At 36.7% G+C, this 9524-nt stretch overlaps 1 protein-coding gene across 1 annotated transcript; it reads left to right on the top strand.

Moving 5' to 3' along the window:
* The first annotated feature begins 4100 nt into the window (after positions 1-4100).
* Positions 4101-9448, top strand: LOC126633440 (protease Do-like 10, mitochondrial). The gene is made up of 8 exons (XM_050304050.1): positions 4101-4601; positions 4890-5135; positions 6225-6420; positions 6690-6949; positions 7208-7335; positions 8080-8283; positions 8757-8807; positions 8996-9448. The coding sequence occupies exons 1-8, from the start codon at positions 4175-4177 to the stop codon at positions 9200-9202; spliced, it is 1719 nt and encodes a 572-aa protein (XP_050160007.1). The 5' UTR covers positions 4101-4174; the 3' UTR covers positions 9203-9448.
* Positions 9449-9524: the final 76 nt, after the last annotated feature.

Genomic DNA, 9524 nt, shown 5'->3' with positions numbered 1-9524 from the left:
AGCAAAATTGAGGGAGACGGAGTCAATTGGTGGTAATTGCGGCACTCTTGCTGTTGTGCAGGGAACTATGTTTTTGGATTTTCAAATACTATTCCCTATTAATGTACTTCTGGGTCCAATCTACCAGCCATATATGCACCTCAACGGAATATTTGACAGTGTTAGAATACAAGGATTGACGCTACACAATCTATTAAGTTCAAGGATTATATCTAGTGGATTTTTAGTTGATGGACCAAAGTTATAATTGACTTGAAATTGAAGGATCATAGCTACAATTTCCTCTAATGACATCAATACTATTTTTACTTCGATTCTAAAACATTTAAGTAATAGGTTCAACATGAATTTGATTTTGACTCATCCTCATTCCAACTCATCTTCAATTTAATTCTCCCTCAATTCAATTCCTCTTATTTTGATTACAGTTACGTAAACGAGGCACATATGTAGCTTAAGGGAAAAATTATAGCACGACAAGGACACGATGAGGGGTGTGACAAGGGTAGTGGAGAGCACGACAAAAAATCACAAAACATATATGTCTGGGACATGGAACGCACACAGAAAACACATGTTATTGAGATAGTATTGCTCTAATACCAAGTTGAACAATATTTGGAGAATTTTAGATAACCATCCGAGTAGTACTAAGGAGACCACATATTTTACCACATTAGGATACCATCTTATGTGGCAAGTGATGTTTATAATCAACATCCAATAAAATATATTCATTGGTTAACGTGACAAGTACACATTATTTGCCACATAAAATGATACATAAATGTGGTACAAAAATGTGATCCTTTAGCATTATATAGGGATTACAAGAGTTCTCTACAAGTATTACACGGATTTGGGGCAACAATACAATCATCTTCTCTAAATATCAATAGGTAAAATGGTAAAACTATATCATTTTGAAGTTTCTCAAATAAAGTACACACTACTTACGTAGTTTATTTGATCACCTTGTTACAACTAAATATTAAGTCAGTTTTATTAATAAAATAATACTAATGTATAAAAATAATAAATAAAAAAGCCAATTAACATAATATTCGCCTAAGTTCACACATTCTGTATGTGAAACAGTTTTTTTGTTTTTTTATTTATATTTTTCTAGAAAACATATAAGAGAGAAAAAAGTTAGAGAGAAATGTGAAAGAGAGAGGGAGTGAGAGAGAGAAAAGCGAGTTTTTTTTTTTCGGTAAACTTATATTTTTATTTTTTAAAATTAGAAAAATAACATAAAAATTTAGTTTGTACAAATTTATATTACTACTCATAGTTTTATTTAGGTGACAGACTGTCTTTTCACTCTTTTCTTTTTTTGTTGATAAATTTTTTTGTTAGGTAGTTTAGATAATTACAATGAAACTATAATTACATAGATTGAACTCCCTTCCTCTCTCCAAAAGCTCCTCTCATAACAAAACCCTAGCCGGCTACATCCATCGCCACTAGCCTCTAGCTATGGCTGGGGGTCGATGGCAGCTTCTTCCGTTCTCTTCATAACCCTTCCTCCCTTCCTCTTTTCCCCTCTTCTCCATCCCAGCCTTATATCCCCTCGCCATCCATGACCTTATCTCCCCACTGACCTCACGCCGACCACTCATTCCTAATCTTTACTTCCCTCATCTCCTCTCTCGTGCTTCTTTCCCACCTTTTTATGTGCAGCTTTCCATGGATTTAAGTTTTATACCCTAATCCGAGTCATGCCCTTTCAAGATTTCTTCTTTGATTTGGCACTCAGTTTCTTGGTGTGGAGTTGGATTTGTGGCTGCAGGTGGGTTAGATCCACAATCGTCAGCTCATTTTCATGATTGTGTCACTTTCCTCACCTGGTTTTTCTGGCTGCACTGGCATGTGAACTCAGATATGACGACTCAGCTTGTGCATCTCAAACATGGCAGCTCCGTTGCCTGTTATGGCTAGCTTTTATGGTGTTCGATGTGTGGATGTCGGTATCTCACTGTTCGATGAATTTGTAGGTGGCCAAGGCCTAAGTGCCTCGTCCCCCACTGTGATGCGTTGATCAGTGGATCCTTTCTCGGAGTAGTGTAGTTGTGTTTCACTTGCCTTACGTGCATCGTGGTGGCGCTGTTGTTTTGGCTAGATTGGTCTTCGCTTTTGGGCGATGATTATGTAGTCTCGTCTGTCAATGATGACTTGATGTTATCTCGTTCTACCTTAATGACTTTATGTGGCCTCGGTATTTAGCGATAACCAATGTAGCTGCCTGTATTTCTCTGTTGTGTCTATCGGTTATTGTGACGGATTTGTACTGGTGGCAATTGTGTGCTTGTGGTGACCTACTAGGGGTTTACTCTTATTTGTGCAAATTCACTCCAGGATCAATTTCTTGGTCACTAGAGCTTTGTACCCAATGACACACTTGTATTTGTTTGTGTTGATTAATGAAAGGGAGATCATATACACACACCCTAAATTACTTTCCTCACACATTTTTAATTTTTTAATATTTTTCTACCAAGTGTTAGTGGTGTGTAGAAACTATTAAAAAATTAAAATGGTGTGAGAGAAGTAATTTAGGGTGTGTGAATATAATCTCACTTAATGAAACAGGAAAAGTAATGAAATACCACACCATCGTTTCTTGTAAAAAAATAAAATAATTACATAATATTATCTTTACTAATTAATAAAACACTCATTGTCAATCAAAACCTTATGATATTACCAGTTTAACTCTCTAATTAAAACAAAATATGAATAAGAAATATGGGGCATAAATGTAATTTTACACAATCAAATTTTGCTGTTTTATTTCAAAGCCTCACATACATGTAATCCTAACATATCTCTAATTAAAAAATAAAAAATAAAAATAAAACTTCTCACTCCACATTCTCTATCACTCTCTTCCTGTCTCCTTTTATTTCAAAAATAAAAATAAAAAAATTTCTCATAGACCTTGTGTGCCCATATGCTAATCTTAAATAAATAAAATAGGGTAAAAGACTGTTTACTACCCTCATGTTTCGTGGTTTTCAACATTTAGTACATCAAGTTTTTTCGTCTCAGATTCATACCTAAAGTGTAAATTTTGGGACAGTCTCATACATCTGTTAGTCAAACTGTTAAGTTTCCAGTTAAATGTGATGTGGCGCACTAACTAGGCGCCACGTGTCATCCACGTTTTTTTTTTCTTTCTTTTCTTTTCTTCTTCCTTCTTCTTCTTCTTCCTCCTCCGACTCAACTTTTTTTTTTTTTTCCTTCCTCCTTCTCCTTCTTCCTTCCTTCCTCCTTTCTTCCCTTTCTTCCCCTTCTTCCTTCTTCTTCCTTCTCATTCTCCTTCTTCTTGCTCCGAATCTGGGGAAGCTTTTTTTTTCTTTTCTCTTCTTCTTCTTCCTTCTCTTTCCTCCTTCTTCCTTCTTCTTCCTTCTTCTTCTTCTTCTTCTTCTTCCTCCGAATCTACCCAGATTCAGTTTTTTTTTTTTTTCTTCTTTCTTCTTCTTCTTCCTTCTTCTTCCTCCGAATCTGCCCATATTCAGTTTTTTTTTTCTTCCTCCTTCTTCTCCTTCTTCCTTCCCCTTCTTCGTTCTTCTTTCCCCTTCTTCGTTCTTCTTCTTCTTCTTCCTCCGAATCTGGGGGAAGATGAAAGTTTTTTTTTTTTTTTTTTTTTGAGGAAGAAGAAGAAGAAGAAGGAGGAAGGAAGAAGGAGGAGAAGGAAGAAGAAGAAGGAAGAAGAAGAAAGAAAAAAAAAACAAACAAACTTCCCCAGATTTTGGAGGAAGAAGAAGAAGAAGGAGAAGGAAGAAGAAGGAAGAAGGAGGAAGGAAGAAGGAGAAGGAGGAAGGAAAAAAAGAGAGTTGCGGTCTGAGGAAGAAGAAGAAGAAGAAGAAGAAAGAAAAAAAAAATATGTGAATGACACGTGGTGCCCAGTCAGTGCGCCACGTCACAGTTAACGGGAGATTTAATAGTTTGACTAACGGATGTATGAGATTGTTCCAAAATTTACACTTTAGGTATGAATCTGAGACGAAAAAAATTTAATGTACTAAATATTGAAAACTACAAAACATGAGGGTACAATCTTTTACCCAATAAAATAACACGGCTTAAAACATGGCCGTTTCATCATCTCATCACGCTAACTAGTCTTGTTTCAGAAATCAGAGCGACTGCCGTGCAAATCAAAAAAGACATGCTGGGAACGTCCGTCCATAGACTCACCAGGCTCTCTGTTTCCTCTATAAAGTTAATAGCTAGTAAGGCAACCGCAACCGCAAGAGGGACTAGTATTTGTACTTCTACCAGTACCAGGAGAGCCGCAGCTAGTGTTGAAGAAGTTGCGGCCGCCGCCGCTGCGTCTTCTTTTTGTTCCTCCGAGCCAGTTAACTCTAATGGGCCTTTCCCCTACCCCTCATCAGCTGCAGCGCACGTGCAACGACGACGCCCACTACCACGTTTAGGTCTAGGTGATGGGAGGAACATCCAGAGGAGGACCACGACGGATACTGATGCAATAGAGCTAGCATTGGATTCAGTGGTGAAGATCTTCACTGTGACGAGCAGCCCTAACTACTTCCTTCCTTGGCAGAACAAGTCCCAGCGAGAAACCATGGGCTCCGGTAACATTCTCTCATTTATTCTTTCTCAAGTCGAGGGAGTTTTATCTTTGAATACAATTGAAATAGGCTAATAGCAGCTTGATAAGGCAAGGTAATGGAACACTAACACATAAAAAACCCTCAATTAGGTTCCATTGCCATATTATTGCATTTTCAAAGCTCCAATTGTCACCATCTGCATTACTTGATTTCGAATTTTATTTATCTTTGATTTTAACATTCAACTTCGTTTGCCTGCATTAGTTTCCTTCTAACTTTAAAATATTCTGTTCGTAATTTATAACATAGGGTTCGTAATCCGTGGGAAGAAAATTCTGACAAATGCTCATGTAGTGGCTGATCATACCTTTGTACTTGTAAGAAAGCATGGCTCTCCTACCAAGTACAGAGCCCAAGTTAACGCTGTTGGTCATGAATGTGATTTAGCCATTTTGACCGTTGAAAGTCAAGACTTCTGGGAGGGTATGACTTCCCTCGATCTAGGGGACATTCCTTTTCTGCAGCAAGCCGTGGCTGTTGTTGGATATCCTCAAGGTAACAATCAACTTTACTCTTTTACCACACTTTTTATCTTTAATGTGATCTAAGTAATATTATATCATCCTGAAGCTGAAGATAGAAAAACAAGATAAAACACATAATTGTTTTCAATATCTAGGGTAAGTAGACCCATATCATTATCAGTCAGAAACAATACCTCATTGCATAATGCCTATATTCACATGTAATTTGTGAAAATAGTACTACTATAAATAGGATGAAGAGCTGTTGTGGGTGCGATACCAAATCTTATGCAGGATCCTAAACACTTCAGCTTTATAGTTAGCTAGCATGATGGTTCATTCACATCATTGTTTTGCATTTAAAGCCTGGTTCTAGCCTGGTTATGCATGATGGAAATTGGATCTTAATGGATGCTGTGATGCTGAAATCAAATCTTAAGGTTGCAGAAATTTCTGAAAAAAATGAACATTGAATAGAAGAAATAAATAAACCTAGGAAGAGAAGGCATAATCTCTGCTTTATTGAGAGGTTACATAGAGGCCTGCTATGTCCCCTTCTCTTCCAACAGGGACTAGGGTTCTCCCATAAACCAGTAAAAGAAAAAACCGAACTGAGTATGAACTTCTAAAGCATAAGAGAAAATGTCTCCAAGATGTAAAATTAGACTTGTGGAGCACTGAAAAAGCAAATTCCAGAAAATCTTGAAATCACTAGAATACTTTCTACTTGAAAAGAAATCAAACCAGTCTAATATTTCTGACAATTGAAATTTAAGGAAATATGAAATGAGAATCTTTGGCGCAGCTACTTGAGCAGAAACCTTTCTTCTTAGCTCCTTTTTGTGTAAAAATAATAAACAGAGAGGATTGATTTCTTTTGATTGATCCCAAAGGTGCTTTTCTTCACTCTTCATAGTTCATTTTGCTTGGATGTGTGCCTGATATCTTTCTCGTTTAACCTATAGCTTCTTTAGTTTATTTTTGTAGTGAAAGGACTTATACCAATGGACTCGTGTTCTACCTGTACTGTTTTTCTCTTTATGAATTAATAGTGAAAGGCTGAAAGCATGGTGCACAGAGAAAGTGCATAACTTAATTAATGCAACGCTTTTGGTCCCAGGTGGTGATAACATTTCAGTTACCAAAGGTGTTGTTTCTAGGGTTGAACCCACTCAATATGTACACGGGGCAACCCAGCTCATGGCAATACAAATTGATGCTGCAATAAATCCAGGGAATAGTGGCGGTCCAGCAATCATGGGCAATAAAGTTGCTGGTGTGGCTTTCCAGAACCTTTCTGGTGCAGAGAATATTGGGTGAGTCTTATTTTAGTTCAGATGGCCATTGTTCATTTTGTTCGGTAAGATAGGATCTGTAGTATTCATTTTCTTTTTGTTGGACATGTTGTAAAGGAACAAAGGTGTGATTTGACACTCAATAGTGCAAGTCCAGTCTACAGGCAGACAAAGTCACCAAGAGTCTCTTGGTTGAGTTTGAGAAACTACTTCCTTAACCCTTAATGGCGTCTCAGAGCTTTGTTGTTCTTTTGCTAAATTTTGCTTTCTTCATCTGTTGGAATTTTCAGTTATATAATTCCTGTCCCAGTAATAAAGCATTTTATTGCTGGAGTGGAAGAAAGTGGCAAGTATGTTGGATTCTGCTCTCTGGGTTTGTCATGCCAACCCATTGAAAATGTTCAACTGAGGAACCACTTTCGGATGCGCCCTGAAATGACCGGGGTACTAGTGAACAAAATTAACCCACTCTCGGATGCCTATAAAGTCTTGAAGAAAGATGATATTATCCTTGTTTTTGATGGAGTGCCTGTAGCGAATGATGGAACAGGTAGTCATTTGTTATTCCCTAACTTTAATAATACCAATGTGGTTGTGGTTCGTGGAGATGGGAGCAAATGAAAATTTTGTTGCAATAGCCCTATCATACATTCCAATTGCTTCACATGCATGTATTTGTAGTGTAACTAGAAGTTGACAGTTGGCTTGGGTAACAGTGAAGATCTTTAGGCAGAATGGAAGGTTTTTTTACTTTGTAGATATTTGTTTTCCCCATGCTTTCTTATTTTTAGCACGATGCACGATGCAGTTCATTTTCGAAACAGAGAGCGGATAACATTTGACCATTTGGTTTCTATGAAGAAACCCAACGAAACAGCCATAGTTAGAGTTCTGAGGGACGGTGAAGAGTATGAATTCAGTATCGCCCTTCAACCTGTAAGTATGGTACTATTTTGTATGTGTGTTTAGTTTAGTGTTTTCTCCATAGAAGAATCACAAGCATAAGATAAGATGTCTCTTAAACTCACAAACTTTTATTTCTCTTTTTGTTTCGAGTAATTCAAAGTGGAGAAAATAGCTGGTTTCTAGGAACATTCTTTGAAAGGAAAAAAAAAAGTTAAGAAATTTATGTAGAATATCATTTTTTGGTTGTCTTATAATTTTTTGATTAGGTTCCATTGAGTTTATTAAGATCTGGCTCGGCTATGGTTAAGGTTAGACTGCACATGGTTAGAATGGATATTGAAGATTTTTGTGGGCATGGTATACGCTATGCGGTTCCGGTTGAACTTTGTGATGGTTGGGAGAGATATACAAGGAAGGGAAGTCTGGTGCAAGGATGTGGGGATTTTTTTGGCAGAACCACATGATGTTACTTATATCACTGTTCTTTTACTATCTTTTTAAGATATTTGTGACCTTTGTGATATTCACCTCGTAGATTGGCATAGGAAGAATTTTGGTACCTGAAACTAGGAAAGTTTGAGCTCACCAAAGTTTTGTTATTGCAGTGATAATTAGATTGGTTCTATGTCTTAAATGCAAATTTTAACTTCAATAGTAAGATGTGAATTGAAATTCATAGGATGGTTTAATCAGTGATGTACGATTTGCTTTGCTGTGCAGTATATACTTTTGTTTTTTTTATTCAATTGATTCATTAGTTGTTCAATTATGCAGTTACAGCCATTAGTTCCAGTTCATCAGTTCGATAAGCTTCCTAGTTATTACATTTTTGCTGGTTTGGTCTTTGTTCCACTCACTCAGCCATACCTTCACGAGTATGGAGAAGACTGGTACAATACTTCACCTCGACGATTGTGTGAGAGCGCATTGAGGGAACCACCAAAACGGCCTGGTCAACAGCTTGTCATCCTTTCTCAGGTATTGATACATTATTTAAGTGATATAAGTCATATTTCTGCATTAGTTTGTTGTTCGTTGTATGTGCCACTAAGAAAAGAATTTTGCAAAGTAGAATGATGAAAGAATATAAAGCTGTGAATTTCATTTAGTTGAGATAAAATTCTGTCAATGATGTCCTTTTTATGTTAGTCAAAATCAGTTAATATAATCATACTGACAAATAAGTTTTGTTTTGTTATTTTCTAGTTTTTATAATTTATGTCATGATGTTGTCAACCCCGCCAAATTTATTATCCCCTCCATGTTCTTTTATAAGAATCCGTCCAAGAACGTGTAGCTCTAACCTTTCGTTATTGATAAATTTCATACATTTCTTTTTCAACTTTAAAATGGTATACTGTTAGTTTTTACCGGGAGAGCCACTTTTAGGAATTTTCTTTTGATTGAGCAGGTCATTGAATAATTTCGTGACAATTGTTTAATGTGTTCAGGTCCTAATGGACGATATCAATGCAGGATATGAACGTCTTGCAGAGTTACAGGTGTGACAATTTCCTACTTTTATTACTGTGACACATCTGTATCACTTATATTTGAGGTGTCATTGATGTTAGGCTATTGTTTCCCCACGTTACTGATATGATAGGAAGTCGGCAGGATACAACTTGACAATCGTACACATGTACTTGTTTACTATGTTGTGATTTTTTTTTTAAACATGTGGTGGCAGGTTAAGAAGGTTAACGGAGTTGAAGTTGACAATTTGAAACATTTATGCCTACTTGTCGAAAACTGCAGCGAAGAGAGCGTGCGCTTTGATTTGGATGATGATAGGGTTATTGTGTTGAACCGTCGCTTAGCAAAAGTTGCAACTTCAAAGATTTTGAAGTGCCACCGAATACCCTCAGTAATGTCTGATGATCTTACCATCTCTTAGCAAGAGTTGACTTTCTGAAGGTGCGACTTGCCTAGTACATTTTTGAGAAATAGAATGACATGAAGATTAAGCTGTTATGCTCAAGCCAAATCGTCACTTATGGTAGCTTGTTAACAAAGTGTGGGAAACGGGTCAATTTTTGTCATTCTTTTTGTTATCCATTAATGTATATTTTGAGGTAAAAGAATGTGTTTATTGGTTTTTGTATTCATTCAACACTCTTTTGGCAATGTAATTTGTAGTTAATAGTGGTGTTTTTTTTTTCTTTTCTCATTAGGTGTATTCAAAATTCTTCAATGCCTTTTAATTTTCCAGCTTATAG

This window comes from Malus sylvestris, chromosome 8 (genome assembly GCF_916048215.2).
Source record: "Malus sylvestris chromosome 8, drMalSylv7.2, whole genome shotgun sequence".
Taxonomy (NCBI): Eukaryota; Viridiplantae; Streptophyta; class Magnoliopsida; order Rosales; family Rosaceae; genus Malus; species Malus sylvestris.
This window is presented reverse-complemented; position numbering and strand designations above follow the sequence as displayed.

What these genes read in the sequence shown, in the direction of transcription:
- LOC126633440 (XM_050304050.1), top strand. Translation starts at nt 4,175, where the DNA reads ATGCTGGGAACGTCCGTCCATAGACTCACCAGGCTCTCTGTTTCCTCT. An exon ending in GCGAGAAACCATGGGCTCCG is followed by an intron (nt 4,602 to 4,889) that starts GTAACATTCTCT and finishes TTTATAACATAG; the next exon opens with GGTTCGTAATCCGTGGGAAG. An exon ending in AACGTCTTGCAGAGTTACAG is followed by an intron (nt 8,808 to 8,995) that starts GTGTGACAATTT and finishes ATGTGGTGGCAG; the next exon opens with GTTAAGAAGGTTAACGGAGT.